This window comes from Nilaparvata lugens, chromosome 12, assembly GCF_014356525.2.
Source record: "Nilaparvata lugens isolate BPH chromosome 12, ASM1435652v1, whole genome shotgun sequence".
Taxonomy (NCBI): Eukaryota; Metazoa; Arthropoda; class Insecta; order Hemiptera; family Delphacidae; genus Nilaparvata; species Nilaparvata lugens.
In genome coordinates, this window is record NC_052515.1 from 23,973,489 (window position 1) to 23,993,888 (window position 20,400).

At 32.5% G+C, this 20,400-nt stretch overlaps 1 protein-coding gene across 1 annotated transcript in view; it reads right to left on the minus strand.

The window, feature by feature from the left end:
• Positions 1-2,044: 2,044 nt before the first annotated feature.
• Positions 2,045-20,400, minus strand: part of LOC111055126 (sterol regulatory element-binding protein 1) — a 36,007-nt gene continuing 17,651 nt past the window's right edge. Inside the window, exons 11-16 of the mRNA XM_039439492.1 lie at positions 14,931-15,111; positions 13,193-13,367; positions 11,142-11,516; positions 9,597-9,784; positions 4,466-4,604; positions 2,045-2,483 (exon numbers count right to left, since the gene is read on the minus strand). Coding sequence (XP_039295426.1) covers positions 2,269-2,483; positions 4,466-4,604; positions 9,597-9,784; positions 11,142-11,516; positions 13,193-13,367; positions 14,931-15,111 — 1,273 coding nt within the window. The 3' untranslated portion in view covers positions 2,045-2,268. The remainder of the gene's footprint in view (positions 2,484-4,465; positions 4,605-9,596; positions 9,785-11,141; positions 11,517-13,192; positions 13,368-14,930; positions 15,112-20,400) is intronic.

Sequence of the window (20,400 nt, forward strand, 5' to 3'; positions counted from 1 at the left end):
AAGTATTGTGAGATTAACTAACGCACACTACTTTCATTAAGCTCCTAATGTAGGAGATACCAGAACTTCTGGTAAAAAATGTCAATTTATAAAAAATGTTAAAGAAAAATAAACTTCTAGGATGTCCTTACGACCCTAGAAACTCTGGAGATTTGATTCCAGGAGACTGTACAAAGGTAACATATATATAAAGAACTGAGTTTTAGTAGTTTTCAGAACTTCTTCAATAAAAAGTATTAAATTAGAAAATTAGGTAGAACGTTTTTGGCAAACCCGGTTATTTTCCCTGAAACCCACAAGAAGTTTTCAACTGGAATTAGAGAATATTTTTATAAACCTTGCTACTCCTGAGACCCCTAGAACATTCCCAACTAAAAATTAAGTCTTGAAGATAAGAAGTCCCAGAAAATTGGATTCCTGCAGTTTCTAGAACTGGTAACTAATGTGCTAAGTAAATCATATTTTAGTTCCAGACTTCTTGGAAGTAATCTGTTGGATTTCCGAACAATTATGTTGGGAAATAGGTAATACAGGCACCACCCAATTATCCCAGGGTTTCGCGTAACTTACCACTGATCAAATATTAGGACAATAGGATACTAACGTAGAATTATTATTTATCAACAAGTGAGAATGTTTTTTCCCAGCTATGAAATCCCGGAATTTTCAAGCAAAAAAGCCCGTTCACCAAAGTACTTAATTGAATAAACAAAAACATTTCATAAAATAGTATGACAAAAAAATTTTAGGGATTCCTGAAAATTCAATGTCATATTCAATTACTAAAAGATTGCAAATACTATAAAATCTCCAGAATAAAATTCCAGGACTTTCTAAAAGAACTATGTAATATAATAAATTTAGATAAACTCTTGAAGATAAAAAAATATCAAGTTTAAAAACTCTTAAGATTGGAAATCTATGTAATATCGTAGGTAATCATAGTAAACATGTCTTACTAATAGAAGAGACTTAAAATTATGAGGTCAACTCATGCCTTTCTAACATCAAAGTTATGGGACCAATTCAAAATGTCTTACTAACATTTTAACTAACAAGTTATAGAATCCTACAGCGTCAACACCAGAGGACAGGCACAGATATAATTTAAAACAAAGTTTAATGAATCTTACTTAATTGAATTCAATACGTTTTTAAGTGGTCTAATAAGCGAGTTATGGGTTTTTGAAGTGCTAAACTCCGTTTTCTTTCCAGATCATAAACGGTTTCGAATTTTCCATTGGAGTTTTTTTTAATGCATTCAGTATATCATTGGCTTTGATTAATGCCAAAATAAACAAGTTATAGAATTTACAAAAAATGTTACTTTTTTATTCATGAACGATATGGGGAATAAAATGTTTTATTTTGGAAAGATACATTTTTGAATTTTTAAGAGAAGTTCTAATAATATAGTCGAAGCAGTTTATGATCTGGAAAGAAAACGGAATCTGGAAAGTTGCACTTTAACAACCCATAACTCGCTTATTAGACCACTTAAAAATTTCAGTTGCCACTTTTTCTCATTCTTATAATGATCTTAACAATTATATTGAAAAAGATTATCCAATTTAAATAATAAAAAAGTGTATCAAACAGCATTAAGTGTTCATTGTACCAACTACTTGGGAAACACAGATAATTATTTCAAACAAAGTTTAATCAATCTTAATTGAATTCAATAATAACTGAATTGGATAGTAATCCAATTATTGGATCGGATTCTAGAATATAATTAACAAACAATGAATCCTTCATTCAAGTGTAGATGATACCAACTACTTAGGAAAGACATATATAAGTGAAAAATCAGTTAATAGCTGTACTTCTAGCGATTTCATGAGCCTACAGCATTCCTGGACATAGAATAAACAATCTTATAGGATATCTTGTATAATTGAATGAAAAAGACTAAGAAATTGTCAAAAACCACAGATTTCAAATGTGTGGAATTTAAATCTGTGGTTTTTGACAATTTCTTAGTCTTTTTCATTCAATATGAATAATTACCACAATATCAACTTCTCAACTACACAAAAAGTATCTTGTATAAGTTTTATCTGTCTTGGAGAATTTTAATAACTAACAATGGATCCTTGTGCTGATATTACGAACTACTAAGGACAGGCACAGATAAATTAGAACTCAGAAGCTTTATCTCCTAGCGATTTCATGAGCCTACAGCACTCCTGGAGCATATTAATATTAATAGATCCTTCAGGTGCTGATGGAACCAACTCTTCAAGACAGGCACAGATAAATTCGAACTCAGTTAGTAGCTGTAGCTCCGAGTGATTTCATGAGCCGATAGCACTCCTGCAGTCGCTTGCGATCCCCAATCCGTTCGAGGGTCTTGGCGGCCTCAGCAAGCATGCCCGAGTGTTCGCCAGGGAAGCAGAGCACAGGTGTGGGCAGGTGGCGACATGCCATGTACAGCGCAGTTGCGTGTTCACGGTCCCCGCCGCAGTCTTGCTGCGATTTGTCTGCCGAAACGAAACATTTATTTATTAACTGGATGAATAAATAAATAAATTTTACTGTCATAAACCAACATAGGCAATTGACAAAGTCACAAAGTAAACAGAATATGAAACACAAAATACATTAATTCAGGTTTGAAACAAACCTCTACAAATTTTAAAAATGAGGAAACAGGCTATTGCCAAAAACTATTAGCTATTGATTAAAACTTCAAGCGATGCAATGAATAAAATGAAACTACTACTACATTTTATTTAGTCTCAAATAGTCCAAAAAGTAGTTTAACTATCAATTTCAGAAGAAATGTGTTATAAGAGAAACACATATTCTATTTTTAGGGCTACTGAAATTATTATTGAAACAAAATAGAAACTATCAAGTACCCTTTATTTTATCACAACTAGTTTTAACTCTTCAAGTGCTATTTCCAAGTGTAAATAAATAACCAAGTACCCTTAAATTTATCACAACACAACTAGTTACAACTCTTCAAGTGTAAATTAAACTTGGAAATAGCTAGTAGTTGTGATAAAATGAAAGGTACTTGATAATTTTCACTTTGTTTTGAGAAACACAATCATAGTCTGAAGCTTAGTGTAAATTCATGTTCATTTGACACCAAAAAGTATGTGAAGTGTAAAAGACTATTTTGAAGTGAAGTGTTACTTATGTTTAATTGAAATTAAGTGAAATGAAAGATTTTATTGAAGTGTAAAATTCAATCTTCCCAATAGAATTATGTGGATTGTGGAATAATACAACATTAATGTATACATGTTTAAATAACCAAATACAATATAATAATTGACCGAAGCGAAGCTGAGGTCTTAGTTTCGACTCGATCGGTTTTTCTTTGTTTGTTTGTACCGCAGTTACAGTCGCAGTTATTGTCCGATTTGGATGAAATTTGGTATGCAAGTTCTTTGAAACAAGGCGCAGAAACGTATGTGTAACGATTTTTTGTAAGACCTCCGTTTTTTTTGTAATATTTAAAAAACCGTAAACTAACCTAAAAATTTACTTCTTCCTATCTTTGAAGATACAGCAATTCATGTTCCTACTTTTTCGCATCCACTGTTAAATGGGCATGGTGTCCAAGACGGTTAGAGCGTAGTTTGACACACTGTGGGACCCAGGTTCAAATCTCGTTCCGATCAGTTTTTTTTGCAGACGATACTAATTGTTTTATTATTTAGTTTTATTTTAGTTATCAGGTACAATAATATTATTTTATTGTATGTTTTTTTGTGCATTTTTGTGTCGCTCTACAGTGTCTTTTGTTTTCCTTTAGGTATGAGATCGGAAACCGATTTGTGAGTATTAACATTCTGCATAGGCATAACAAGCCATAACATTGAATCCACTTTTCATGAAAAACATCATTAGCAACCTCCTGTCATTGTCACCAACAAACTCATCTTATTTAGAATCATTTTCCATCTCACCATCGTCTGTGAGACGATTCATCATCTAAATTGCCTACTGCATATTACATTTTTCCGTCAGTTGACCGATTTCTTATAATTAATTATTAGAAAAGTTGTAATATATGTTTATATTGTAAATATGGAGACGATATAAAGGTACCTCCTTGATAAGTCCGGTGTCCCTGCAAACAGTGTCTCTAGCACTTTCAATGGAGAAAATAATAGATGACATGGCTAAATCTTCACAATATACTGTACTTACTGTACTGACCCTTCTCATTAGATTGAAAGTTGTATTCATGAGCGAGGTCTACTGTTCGCAGAACTACTAGTAATTACTGGGGATGTTGTAATAAAAAACGATCTGGGAATGTTGTGGTGGTAGAAAAGTATAGCGCTATCTGCTTTGTCGAATGATAGACAAGGATAGCAACACCAATGTTAATCAAATACTGTCATTATAACGTGGACCTCACCATAGTTGTCGGGGACTTTGGTGAGTATTTTACTGTAGGACATGACAAAGAAGAAGGTAGCGTTAATTTGAATTGATTTACCTTTGCCGCCACAGATGATGGAGGTGCGACTGGAGCGATGTCGCAGACACCTGTCGAGCAGTTGCCTTGTGCGACCGGGAGCCGCGCCAGCCATCAGCCGAGCCGTCGCCTCGTACAGGAACACACGGGCCAGGGCCGACTAAAACACAACATCTAATCAATTCCTGTAGCCTATACAACCTTCGATATCAGATCGAATCAATTTAACCTATGTAATTTTTGAATAGATAAATTATTTAGTTAGAAATAGGGGATGTCAAGTGAAACGGAATTAAGTGATAGATGATTCATTTATTAATCTACTAACGGTTCATTGACAGGGTGGCCACCCATTTCAAAATAAAAAAATCATGAGAAATTCCCAATTTTCCAGGTAGAGTATCCGCGGTATTTGAGGAACAAGATACATTCATAGAGAATTTATTATGGAAATCTTCAGTTTGATCTTCCATGAAGAATTGCATATAGCATATTTGAATTTCCAAATATATTGAACATTTTTGACATGACAAGAATATCGGTGTTTTTAGAATGTTTATTTTATGTAGTTCACAAATTTTCACAATCATTTGTAACATCAATCAACATTGAATGAATTTGAACGAATTTTATTATTTTCAGTTACAAAATGATTTCTTATAGGTTGAATTTTTAGATTCTTATAGATTGATACCGCGGATCTTCACTATCTAACCTTTACAATTGAAGAGCTCGTTTCCAAAACCCACTAAGTCCAATATTATCAAAATTGAGTTATCATATGATTCTGATCTCATTTTTTGAGAGCTATCTATCTATCCTACTGTTATTTTCCTAATCCCACTATTTACATTGTTATAAGAGTATAAAAAGTAGAATTTTTTCCAAACCCAAGCTTAGTCCACGAACAATGTTTTCCAAATGCCACTGTGTGAAGAGCAATGGTTCTACGCATGCGCGCCGCCATCACGCATGCGCACCAGACCAAATAGCACACAACGCCTATAGTGAGGTCCACGTTATAATGACAGTATTTGATCAACTTTGGTTTTGCTATCCTTGTCTATCATTCGACAAAGCCGGAGGTACTATCCTTTTCCAGGTTCACAACGATGCCAATTATGTTTTTGACAGTATAGAAAAAATATAATTAATTAATGCAGAGAATCGGCATCGTTATTCTCCTATCTTTATCTACTGTCATTATAACGTGGACCTCACTAAACAGCATAGCACAAACCACTCGATGATGAAGAAGAGCCCTTCCTGTAAATTTCATTTGAATAAATTTTTATATTTGGACTTTATCGTTTTCCTCTTCGATTCACTCACTCTTCAAAATATTATTTTTCTTTCAGTATTATTTTTCATTTTTAAAAAAATAAAACTTATTGTCTTTAATTTTCAAAGATAGCAGAAATATTCTGATTCATTCTGCATCATTCTGCAACATTCAAGATTTTACACAAACGGTATAAATATTATGAAGAAGAGCCCTTCCTGTAATTTTTTTATATATTTAGACTTTATCAGTTCGCTTGATAATCAATTCACTTTTCAAAACTATTTTTTGTTCACTATTATTTTTTATGTTTTTGAAATAAAACTAATTGTCTTTCATTGTACTTATTTATTGTAGCTCTACACTATCCTGATTTTTGATAATGATGATTCATGTGAAAAAATCTATTTTAGTCCTTTTTCATAGATTAACTCTCAAGATATATTATTTTTCTGTCATTTGGAGTGGGTTATGAGGAATTTGTATGTCTTAAAACCCTCAATAAAAATTATTCTTAAAAGTCTTGTTCATTTGCAATGCATTAAGAGTCCATGAAAGAGTGTCTTATGTTTTCCAAACTCATCTAAGTCCAAACATTTTTTCCTAACTCCACTACGTCCATGGACTTAGTTGGTGTTTGGAAAAAAACCGTTGCAAATTTATTAATATCTCATTTAAAATTTAAGTCATTCATATATTTTTATGTTTATTATCATAAGGAACATAGTTGGTAATAGAAAAAAGCTACTTCCTAGAATAATATGAATTGGAACAAAAAATCGTTCTACTGAAAAATTGTGATTTTGGACATAGTGGTTTTTGGAAACGACCTCTTCAATTGTGAAGAAACAAGTACACAAGAAAATTTAACACAGTAGTCTACTGTGAATAATACTTTTAGTTCATCTTGTATTTTTATTTAGAGTTTACTGAGTAAAATCCGAGAAGATAATCTATAACATGGATAAAAACAAGACAGAAAATTCCCATATACTTCAACTATAAGAATGTATAGACTCGGATTTATTGATATAATATTCATTCATAAGAATGTTAAATAGAAGAATATAAAATGTTCATTCAGTTATCCTGCCTCAATTGAAATTTTAGCAAATAAAAACAATAATATTGAAATTATAATGGCATTACAAAAATAAGCCCTCTTAAAAATAGCTTTAAATAAAAATTTAAAATTTTTAGTTTAGTTATTAGTTTGAAGTGTAAATTGGACTTTTTGGAGTGAAAAGTGAAATCTAACCTCATTCTTTTTTGAAACTTTTATTTGTAACAATTTGGGAGAAGACAGTTTTGGGCTATGCCTGTTGTCTTCTCCCAATCATATTTTAATTATGATTTGTGATTGTGAATAAAATAGATAGAATAGATAGAATAGATAGATAATAAATAATAAATTACAAACAATAATGAAACAAAAATAATCGAAAGATTTTTACGAAAAAAAGTTCTAAATAACAAAGGAACTGTTATCTTCCATGATAATGAGATAATTGTGTTTAAAAGATAGTTTCTTTTACGAAGAGATAACAACCTAGTACCACAGACAAACAAATAGACAATAGTTATTTGTATATCTAGAGTGAAAAGTACTGTTTTTCTCCCTGAGGGAAAAGATTGAAGCCCGAGGCGATGCCGAGGGCAACAATAATTTTCCTGAGGGAGAAAAAGCATTTTTCACTCGTGATATACACAACATTTTTCCTCCACCTACATTTTTATAAAAACTGCAAATAAAATAATTTTTTAAAACGTACTTGACCAAACAATCTGTTACAACAAAATCTAAAAAGTAAACAGAAACAGCTGGCTTGTAATCACAGTTCTCCGCCGACAGCGCTATGTGCTATTGTTGGCAAAAGTTGTAACAACAATAGCCGCCACAACTACAGCTATGATGAAGTTCCCGTTTCAAATTTGATTAGTTAATGAGGAATATTCGTTGGCTGGTATTTTGAATAACATGGAATAAAAAAAAAATTATACATTGTTTTAGTATAGTGATATGAAGTTTGTAATAATTTTAGCATACAAACATAAATTTCATTTATATTGATCAAATGTCTGGTTGAGGTATTGAATTTAGTTGATTTAATGACTACTCTATAAGCTTTCTCATCTAAGCTTAAGGTGCGTACAGATTTACGCGCCGCGAACATGAGCAATTCACTTTTAATCAGCTGATGCCAAGCTTTTTATATCTGTATCTTACCGTTTCTGTAAAAATACAGGTATAGTCAGCTGATTAAAAGTGAATTGCTCATGTTCGCGGCGTGTAAATCTGTACGCACCTTTAGACCTTCTAACCTATTTCAAATGTACGTTTTTAAAATAGAGATGCTTCCCATGTTATTTAAATTGAGTTACTTTTCCTCCCTAGGGAGTTTTTCTGTTTTTTAGCACCGAGAGCGAAAAAGTGTTATGTTCCAGGGAGTAAAGTAAGTACTTTAGACAGTAGGTGGAGGAAAAGTATTGTTAGATACTGTAGTATTGTTAGATAAGATAGCTTATCCTTTCTTTATGCTAGTACATAGAATATACAGGTAGTAATAACAGTATATAATTAGAGTATTTTAATCAGTAGAGTAATAATAGTAATTGTATAAAACATAGTCCAAAAGTCTGCGATGTGTTTCCCAAAAATCAAAGTAAGCTCCATCCTTTTCAGAAGAAATTCTTCGACACAGAATGTACACAGTAGAACCACCATACACTGGCTGTGCATTGCAAATGAATTGCACAATTTCGATACAATTGCAATGCAATTACAATGCAAGTCAATGTATGGAACCTCATCTTCGTAGTTGCGGATTTCTAGACAGTCTTGAAGAATCGTAGCCATTAGCTTCCGATTGTAGATGCATTCAAATAAAATAAAACTAGAATACAGTTCAGAATACCATCTATTCATTCATTAACAATAATTATCGAATATTGTTAACAAATCTGTTTGTATCCCTAATTTAAATAATAAAAAAGAGTCTAGAATTGTTCATAATGTTAATAGTATTCTAGAGTGTATCAAGTTTAGTGAAGAGTATCTAATAGAGTGATTGTGTTCATGGGAGGTTGCGGTGCATGTACGGCTTCGGCGAAGTGAGCAGTAACCAGAAACAACGATTGTGTTCATGGGAGGTTGCGGTGCATGTACGGCTTCGGCGAAGTGAGCAGTAACCAGAAACCACGTGACTGGTGCACCACTACTTGATCCCACCGAACGAAAATCGAATTCTGGTTCAGCGTTTTTGGCGCGTACTTTTGAAATTAATCGTGTACAGATCGGTGTTGACAAAATAATAAAGGTGTTTTCAATATGAACATTTCAGCAATTATTTATTATTGAATCAATAATAATTATTAATTTATAATTTGAAAAAATATATATTGTAATCATGTTTTTCCTTATAAAGTTTTTTTTTTAATAATTAATGATGGCTCGTGCTGTCATCAATGAACATTTGACTACTTTTTCTATGCAATAAGTGTTCATGAACAACACGTTTTATGGAATATTAGCAAAATGTTAATAATTGAAGTTTCTTGATTCATGTCTACTATCCAGACATTTATCTGGATAGATCCTGGCCTAGAAATAAATCAACAAAATATAGTATTCCGACTAATAGATAAACACATCTTAGTATAATAGAATAGTCGATAAAGCTAAAAAATAATAAACTTACCAGCCAATAATGTATGAATTTCTTGCTTTTCGACTATTCTGTAATTGATTCCATCAATGGAATTAAATATACTTCGTACGCCTCATCCTTTTTAGTCTATAGATTCTGGATGTGAAGACATAACCTAACAGAACAGCTGCAGACAACCAACGCTTTAACTCTCGACCAATACGAAGCGTTTATCCTGGTACCGGTTTTGTGGAACATACTTTTCGAGCGGTGCAAGTGAGCATGTACGCGGTGCAAGGGAGCATGCACCACTCCACTCTGTTCCAAGATGGCGACCGATACCTGAACTGTCAAAAGCTCCCACCGAACGCATTTCTGTGTCCTTGGTCGAAATCGTACATGTACCGCAACCTCCCATGAACACAATCAGTGATTAAGTATTCTAGAGGTGTTCAAACAAGTTTGAGTTTTTCTCCAAATAAATTCGTGGTACTTGACAAAATCTTAGGGTTTTCATCAATAATAAATATTACCACAACTCACCAAACACTATGTCAATACAAGACACTCAAACACTATATTGATAGATTTTTTAAAGTTATTTCATTATTTATGTTACAAATTACACTAATGTAATAACAAAAAAAGGCAACCATTGTGTTATTTTTTCTTCCAAATTTAGGTGATGACACTGTCCAAAAAATAGTTGAGCTGTGTATATCTTACTTGTCGAATTTTCAATGCAAACACTTCACATTCTGAATTTAGATAGATTGAAAACCAAAGTAAATAGCCTAACGAATTTAATATACATTATTTAATATACATTGATACTTACAATATCATTCTTAATGATGAGTTATTAGGAAATGAACAACAGGATTGAAGCCCAAAACTGATCCTTTCCCGAATGTAGATAGAAATTGTCCATAAATAGACTCAATAAACACGAAAAACTGTAAATATTGAGCTACTTTGAAAAATAACTCAAAGTCGATAACTTAAATCACAATGTGAATAATTAAATGACGTGCTAAATGGGTATAATACCCCAAACAGACCAGATTATAATATAAACGGTCATAATAGTAGGTTATTTGAACAAATACATAATTAATTATATTGGGAGGAAATTTGGCTACCTGGTTTTCTAAAAAGTACTGACAGTAAGAAAAATTTCAAAAAATATTTGAAAAAGTTCTGTATAGTGTACAAGGCTTCCTCTCAGACTCGAATTAGTGTTAACTTGAAGAACTATTGAATAGCATTTTTTACCTATCAAAATCAAAAATTCTTTATTGGTTCTTCAATAAAATACAAAAAAAAACTTTCAGCAAAATATAAGAAACCAATCACCTGCAAAGAAAATCATGTGCGCAGGTGAGAGTTGCTAATACAATTCAATATAGTATTTAGATCCAAAAATTACTTATAACAATGTATTGCCAGATGGAATGATTAACACTAAAATGTTGATCCAAAAATAACACATAACAATGTTTTGCCAGGTGAAATGATTAACAGCTCTGTGATAAGTTCTAAATAGTGTGTTTGTCTTTTCTGTCCCAAAATTTTATAGTTTTTTCAAAGTTTGGAATTTTTCAATTATTTGTAATTAATTTAATTCAATTTAGAAGTATTTTTTCAATTTATAAATGATTTTTGTGGGTATGGATTTTGAATTGAGTGTGTAATTGAAGAATTTTGAAGTGACACATAACCTCTAGCTACATTTGGACTGTTGTAACCGTTTTGGACGTAAGTTAGCCTGTGGTACTTCTCTTCAAGTTGTATATTTCTGAATGTTGTAAATAAATAACACTCACCAAGACCTTGGCATGAGGCTTGTGGCAGTTGTTGAGCGACAAACTGCTATGCAGCAGCTCAGAAGCGGCGTCACACAGTTTGAAGACCACGTTGCGCTGTATCCGCCGCTGGCTGACAACGGCACGCTTCACGCGGAACGCGGCTTGCACGGCGCGTGCCAGCGTGTGCGGCGCGGATGTTGCTCGTGCGTCCGTGTGTGGCGGCAGTGCGTCCACACGCGCATACATGCGTTCGGCTGATGCGTCGTCGCCCAGCAGCCAATGGGCGGCCACGCCGATGACGGCTGACCACCAGCGGGCCGTTTCGTCCTCGCAGTCTGTCGACCGAAAGTGGGTTTATCAATGAGCACAAGCACTATATATTGACGGTTGAGCAACTGTATATAAAGAATTTAATTATTCACATTAATAAACATAGAGAGCTTTTCAACCTTTGTATATCGCCTCACAATCTCCGTCCCTCAACCTTTGAACTACACAATGCAGTTCTATCCATTTTTAGAAGACAGTTTGATTATATTGTTCATAAGCTTATAAATGTGATACCTGCTCTTTTTATAACAGATAATTTGAATGGACGACTTCTGAGAGAGATAGATTTATGGATTGCTTCTTCACATCCTAGTTACATTTGTAACTAGGATAAGTTCACAATCATTCAAGAATGTCTGCTTTTTATTCTATTATCTCGTATTTTCTTAATTTTTTGTTTTTTTTTACTTTCCTTCTTTGTATTTTTTTTCAAATTGGCATGTTAATAGGAATCCACTAATTTTATTTATCTTAGAAATAATTTTGTTTTTAGTAACACTCGGCCCCTGCGCTCGCTCAGGTTTTCAACCTTTTCAGGGACTTTCCGTATTTAATGAAAATACTATTTTACTTTTAACTTATTTTGTTAATTGCCAATTGTATTTATGTAATTATAGATAAATTTTCTGAATTATTTCGAAATATTATGTTTTTATTTTACTGTTTTGTAACTCTCACCAGCGGGCAGAGTTTCTTTTTGCTGGTGATGCCTAGATTTTATTTAAGTATATGTATGAATAATTATGTTTATTCATTTATATTTTTAATTGTATGTCATATTATAAAGAGTTTGTAATATGTCTCAAATAGACATTCATGTATGCATTGTATGAAGGAAAAATAAACTATTGATTGATTGACTATAATTTATTTATAAATGACATAGACACGTAATCATATAATGATTGGAAATGTAAAAAGTGGATTAACCCTAATACAGCATCTACACATGTTGAACCAGTCGCTGACCCAATTTGGTAACCCAACTTCGGTCAATGGCAAAACACCCATTCAAAACTGGCGCTGGCCGACATTTACCTTCACTGGGTTAAATTCTGTCACACTGACTTAGCCAGTGTTACATTTATTGTATTATGGGCTAAATAAAAAAATAATCGGAGTACTTTTATGTTTATTTAGTCGATGTTGAGGAATATAGCAAAAGTATGTTTATTTCAAAATTGAAGCACTATTTACTACAAAAACCTTATTATACAATCTCGGAATATTTTCAAGAACTACATCTGCATTCAAGATAGTCCTTTTGAGGTTTAAGCGCTATGATCAGTTGATCATTTTTTGGTCACCCCAGAGAACCATATTATGGGTGAAGCATAATCTGACAATTCCCCAGTAGACTGTGGCGAAGAATAAAATTAACTAAGCCTTTTCCCAGAATATATATATTTGTTTATTCAATTCAATACTTCTTCAATTCTTTGTGTAATAGTAAAGGTTATATTGTGGAAAGTATAATTCACATTATTATTTTTTTTAGGATATTCCTATAGAAAATAAATGAACTCAACTTATTCAACAAAGTTTAAAGCATTTCCATATCTAACAAGGAACAATAGAATTTGAAAGAAGAAACTGCAATAGCAGGTTGTGAAATTTAAAATAGAAGTTAAATGATGATTATAAAAAAGGGATGGCTCTAAAGCAATAACAGAATACTCACAAGCATTGTTCCTGCTGTCAGCACTTGTAGCATTGTCAATTAGCAGTTGGACATAGGTGAGGACATCAGGTGTTTGAGTGCGTCTCACTGGTTCATCATCATTGGCTGTCGTTAGCTGAGCTCCTGGAGCCACAAGTGTTTGAAGTGCTTTCTCTAGCAGATGTTCACGGTACACCTGAAATATAATTCAATAATAAACATCGTTCCTTCGTGTCAGATGATTCTGTATGCCAATTTTTAAATAATAATGCACTGTTTTAGCAGACATAATAGCATACAGAAATGATAGTTGATAAAATATATCTCATGGAATAGGGCACTCAGTGCCAGATTTGACTGTAAAGGTGCATTTTTGTTTATGTGTAAATTTCCGCAGTCGACGACGACAAGCATTGTTGATATTCATATTGTCCAAATTTTAAGTGTGCTAAAACAGCTGATCAAATAACCTTTCATTATTTGCCTTTATTATTAAAGGATTAAACATTTCTAATAATATCAACATATTGCCATTTAAAAGTATAAGATCAACCTGCCCCATTAAAACATAATTGAACATAATCTTTTAGGTTATGTAGACAAATTGAAATCCACCCAATCTGAGATTCTCTTCTTGTCGTGGTCAATGACGGCATTTACGCACAAACGAAACCCCAGTTTAACTTCAAGACAGCAAAAGTCCACGTAGCTCTCTTACTCAAAGCTATGTGATGATGCTAGAGTCTCACCGTTTAAACAAGTACATTTTTCAGGCACCAATTCAAGTACTACAAAGTCATCAACAGATATACAGAGTCGTCAACGCTAGCGGCGGTTCAATATCAATTCTTAACATCTCTAATATTATTATATAGTATAGCCTATACTCATTAATAAGACATAGAAAAACAAAATATGAAAAGGTAATAGAAAACTAGAGGATGAATTTGTAACTGATATCATAGAGAAAAGATAGCATAAGAGGATAGTTCATGATGTAGGTTGTTCATGTTTCAAATTTCAAACCGATTTTTTGTTAACTCAATTCGATTACTGTCGACTACTGTTTTGTTGGGATGAGAGTATAAGAACGGCACAGTATGAGAGACTACCAGCGTCACGTACCTTCAATAAAAATAACTTATAGATTACTCTGTTGCATATCCATACTTTGTACATCCACACAAAACAGTTTCCCAACAGTCTCCTAAGGGCCGGTTTCCGAGCTCGGGATTTAGCTAAATTCTAGACTTTAAACAGCTGGAGTCAGAAAATTGGCTTTCCAAAACGGGGCGTAGTCGCAGTAAATAGTTGCGGCAAAACAAATCTTTATTTTCTCATTTCTATAATTGGAAACGTTTTTCCTTGACGAAATGAAACATTCCCAAATAATTCAACATAGCTGAAACTCTACACTATTCTCTCTTTATTTTATTTTGTGTTCAATTTTCTAGTTTTTCGAAATTTAATTTAAACGTGACTTTGACTATGACTACGACTACGCCCCGTTTTGGAAAGCCAATTTTCTGACTCCAGCTGTTTAAAGTCTAGAACTTACCCAAATCCTTAGCTCAGAAACCGGCCCTAAATGATCAAATAATTTTCTCCTCCCACACACTCTTTGACAAAATAGTCCACAATTCAATTATAGTGTTTTTAAAATTTAAGTTCAACTTCTAGAGCTTTCAGGCTTGAGTTAGCAGTGAAATATACAACGGGATGTCTTCTTATGCTATCTTTTCACTATGCTGATATTTACCCTGCTAACGTAAGCCAGAGGATCGGAGTTGTCTGTTAGCCGAGTGAATATCTCGGGACTGGATGCATCGTAGACCCACCGATGTGACAGAAAGAAGCGGTGACCATAAGGTGTGAGCAACCATTGCAGTTTGGGACATGGCTGACGGCTGTATGCTTTTCTAGCCAGAGACAAGTACACTCTGTCAAACGAAAAAATCAATAAATTATTATAATGATAATTATGTGATTTTTATTTACAATGAATATGTCTGGAATGTATCGTATCAAGTATTACAGGAACTCTGGTATAAAAAACATATAATACCTATTTTGATAAAACTGACAGTTCAAAGTAAAGCCCACTTTAGATTTCGGCAACTGATCTGCAATATAAATTATGCACAAATTATGAAAGATCAAGGTCAATCAAACTATACTGTCCTGCAAAACTGAAAATAAACTTTTCCTACAGTTACGTTGAAAAGTGGCCATTGCTGCACTGATCACAGAACGCAAAGAATCACTTTTCCGCTCTAGTGCGGGAAAAATTTTTCTGCACTCCAGATTTGCAACATGGCAACGCAAAATACTTAGTAGGTTATATGGAGCAACAGTGCAGCAAAATCAAAATGAAGTTGGTAACAGTGACTGGGCTGCTATAGTGAGCAGAGGTGCAACGAAGCACAACGCGCAAATTATTAGTATTAGATATTATAGCCAAGGACAACATTTTTATTCAATTTGACAATAAATTAAGGTTTTTATCAATAATAAAATTACACAGAAAAACATTTGATGCATTTCAGGCAATTTTACCCATAATTACCCACTTTTCATATTCAATGGTAACTGTAGGAAAAACTTAATGTGAAATACGTGCGCAAAGTTCCTCTGCTGCACTCAACAAACCATTCCGCCCTCGCCTACGGCTCGGGCGTAAACGTTTCTTTCGGTGCAGCAAACTGTCACTTTGCGCACTAGTTGCACAAATAACTATTAATAATTCCTTAACATTGATTCACTATTCTGGTAAGGGCTGCTGCTCGTATTTATGTAAAAATGAAAAATAAAAAATCAAAGTACTGTGCCCTTATTTGAAATTTAGTTTGTTGTGTTGAAACATGTTTCAAAATATCAATGCCATTTCCAAATGAGTGAGTAAAATAATTAATTCTTTAACCTTGTTACGGGGAACAATCATCGACTTTCATTTCATCACGTTGTCAGTTGATCACGAATTAGCTTGGTGGGAGCGTCTCAGTTTATCGAGATCGCAGTTCCTCAAGTTCCCGTTGCTTTCAGAAAGTCCAGTTGATACAATATCATAAAGGTATTCAAATAAGACATTTAGAATAATACCAGCATTATGTCATTAAAATTGAAAAACCTAACCCCTAACCTACTCTTTTACTTTTGAAACATTAATAAACTAGATTCTTATAGGTTATGGTACAATATTGGTAATTGATCCACGTCAGAACTGATTAGCTCCCTGTGTATCAGCCTGCAAAGTGAATAATACTAGCATTATGCCATTAAAAATGACATACCTTACCCTTAACCCCTAATCTACTCTTTTACTTTTGAAAAATTAATTAATTTGAACTTGTAGGTTATGCTATAATTGATAGTTGATCTACGTCAGAACTGATTAACTCCCTGTGTATCAGCCTTCAAAGTGGACATGATGCCGTAAGATTCGACCAACTTAACGGCTCAACACTTGTTTCAGTTTCTCAATAAATGGTTAGAATGGGCACTTGATAAACTGAGATCGTGAAGAACTGAAACCCGTCCATTAATACTTCCCGTTTAACCAATTCCAAGGCTAGGCGCACACCAGTTAGTCAAGACAAGACATGATCAGACACGTTTAGTCAAATACTTCACATAGCTGCTTGTGACGCAACTCACACAATTATACATGTATTCCTAAGCAACTGTAATATTACATTTTTCTTCTCACATTTAAATCGAATCTTCAATTCGAGATCTATGGAACTTTATAGTAAATGTCAGAGTTATCAATAGACGGATAAACTTTTTGACGGAGAATTTATTATCGTAAATGTTTGTTGCATTGTTCCATAATGTCACCGAGGTAGGGTTAACAAATTACTAAATAAATCGTTTATTTGAATAGAATATATGTATAAAAATTTAAAATAACATTTTCAAATTAAAGTTTTATTGAGAACAGATGTAGAATGTGAATTCTAAACTTATAAGTTATAATTTTGTGTTGACGTGTCTGTAAAGATCGATATTGAACAGGGCGTTGTCTTTCGTGACTGGCAACTTGTGTCTTTTTCCTGTGGGTCCTTCTTCTGAATATATGGCTGGCTGTTGCTTGTATAATTTTGTGCTCTGAATTATTGTCTGTTTAAGTAAATTTATTAATGTTTTAAATTGAGTTTTATATAAATTTTTGTGCATAATTTGCTGTTTGTATAGTAAAGCCAATAGCCACTGTGTTTCAACTGTAAACTAGATAAGTATTTTTTTTTTGTAATAACTCTGAAATCATTAGGCTTGTAAGTTATTGTTCGTTTTATATTTCTGTGTTTTTGCCAAAATTTTCATCTGAAGATTATAAGTTAATTTGCTCTGAAAACTGGATTTCTCATTCATAGGCAATAGATCCATTCACGGTTTATCAAGTATCTATTTTATTGGAGCCGACAACTTTCCTTAGTGTGATAGGTGTTATATGCTATTCCAACCGTTTAAAGGAAAAATTGGTAGCACGGCAAATGGTACCCCTGGTGGGACCGAATTACAAAATAAATATGTCCCAAATGGTACACCATGAAATCCCTGGTTATAGAAATTATTAGTGGATAGATATCTTGATGGGTTGTGAATGGTTTGTTGCTGAGTGGGAAATCGGTTCAAGAGAGATCAAGTCCTAATGTATATATTATCTGTGCAGACTAGCAAAATGGCATACAATATGAAAAATATTAAAGTTGATGATGAGTTAATAGCTGCCTTAACACAACTGTTTGATAAGCAAGATGCTAAGTTAGACCAAATGTTTAAAAATCAAAATGCTAGGTTTGATGAGTTAAATGCTAGATTTGATGAGCAAAATGCTAAATTTGATAAGCAAAATGCTAAGTTAGACCAAATGTTTAAAAATCAAAATGCTAGGTTTGATGATATGAAGCAAGAATGTACTAGTATAAGACTAGAGCAGGTTAGTATAAACCTTCTATTGAAAAGTGCACATGAAACATTGAAAGATGAAGATGAAGATGAAAACAAATTGAAGCAGGATGATAGTAGTGTTAAGTTACAAGATCAACTCATTCAAGTTTCTGAAAATGTAGGCCTAGTTACTGTTGTTGAAAAAGTCAACCATAGTGAAAGTGTAGAATTGAATAAAGAAGTAGGTAGGGAGTTGTCTTCACTGAAAGTCAACTATCATGAAAGTAATATTGCTACATTGAAGGTTAGGAAAACTATAAACAAAGTGAATGATTACATGAGACAGGTTTCTGTGGAGGTTAGGAATAATGTAAACAAAATGAATCTTGCTTTGAGTCAAGTTGATGAGTTCAACTTTCAACTGAGAATTGAAAAGGTGTATGCTATGCATTCTCAAGTGAACATGACTAACTTTTGTAGGCAAAATGGCTTTGTTGAAACAAATGAACCCATGAATAAAATCATGCTATTGAAGAAAACAAAACGCAAAGTTTCCATTGATGTATTAGTATTCAAAGGTTGTTTCAAGTTGCTTATTTACAAGATGATGACAGTGAGTCACATGATGAAAGGGTATTCCCCAACACACAATGATTAGGAATCCTGTGTTATGCCGGGATTCAGAATAGCATAATCGCTACACAGTGTATGGTAAGAGTCCATAATTGTGTCTTTTTTCTTTCCTATAGCCTATTTTTCTTGGCCCTTGATCTTTTCAAATTTCAATTCTTTCCTGTCTTTGTGTAATATTCAGTAAATTTCTTCTATGAAGCATATCTTAACCAATCTTGTCCATAGTCATTTAAATTTGTATTTTTTCTGAAATAATATTAGAAGTTAAAATAGTAGCTTATTTTCCTAATCTTTAAATTGTTGATAAAACTTAACTTTTCTAAAATCTATCCATTTTAGTGTAAATAATTGTTTGCTTGTGGTATATTTTTTCATCATGTATCACTTATGTGAAGTGTATCAATTTTGTGTGTATTGTTTTAGGGAATTTATTTACCCAATTTTCTTTTCCTCTTGTTTGTATTTTTTAGGGAACTTATTTACCCAGTATTTCATCTTGATCATCTTTGTATCATAATCTTGAAATGTTTATACTTATTATACAGTCTTTAAATTTTAAATTATTTTAAAAATAATTGGTTTAATTTAAAACGTTGTGTTATATTATCAATTGAAATGAGTTAAAGGCTAAAATTTTTCTAAAGTGTTTTGTAATTGATATTTTTTTTTAATTTTAAAACTGTTTGTTCTATAAATTTTGATATGATTGATTATCGTTTGAAATGGATGCTGGAGTGTATGTAGAATTTTTAGTGGGGTTTGTTGATTAGAATTTTGCTGGTATGTGATTGTTTTTTTTTTTTGAGATGGAAACCCATTATTGCCTAAAGAAGGAATAACAGAGGTTATGACTTAGAGAGGCAGTAATGAGATAATATTTTTTGTGTTGATTATTTATGTTGATTGCCATAGATGCAAAAATTAATGATTAATAATGTTGATTGCCATAGATGCAAAATGATGATTAATTATGAATATTGTTTGCCTTTGAAGCAAAATATTATTGATGTTTTGAATGGTTTCTTGTTAATGATTGATAGTAAAGTTTTGTCATGAAATGTAGTTTGTGTTTAGAACATTGAAGAGTCGAAATAAACTATAGTATCCAACAAACGATGATTAATAATATTAAATAATTTGCTTTTTATACAATTTTTGAACAAAATTAAAACTAAATAATTTTGAAACCCTGAATGATAAATCATAAATGTGAAATGAACATGCTATAAATGAAATGTTATATTAAATAATAATGAAATGCAAATATATTATGAAATGATTGAATAGAAAACCAAATGTCTGAAATTATTGAAATATGTATTGAAATTAAATTTTTGTTGTGTTGTTATGATGTTTGTTTTTTACAATTTTGATAATGATACAGGGTGTTATGAAATTATATTTCTATTTTGAAGAATGGATTAAAATTTGATATTTGAACAGTGAATAGATGAAAATGAATGATTTTTTTTTTAAATTTATCATTGATATGTCCATATTTTACAATTTATGTATTGCTGACTGTATAATAAGATGTTAACAAATTTCAATTTCATAGATACTTAAAATAATTTTTATGTGTATTAGATTGTATTGATAGCCTAATCAAGTTTTTCTTCTTAGTTTATAAGCATTTTAAGATAACAGGTACAGCACAGACATTAACATTGAAATAGTTATCATGTGAATCTCGAAATCAGTAACAA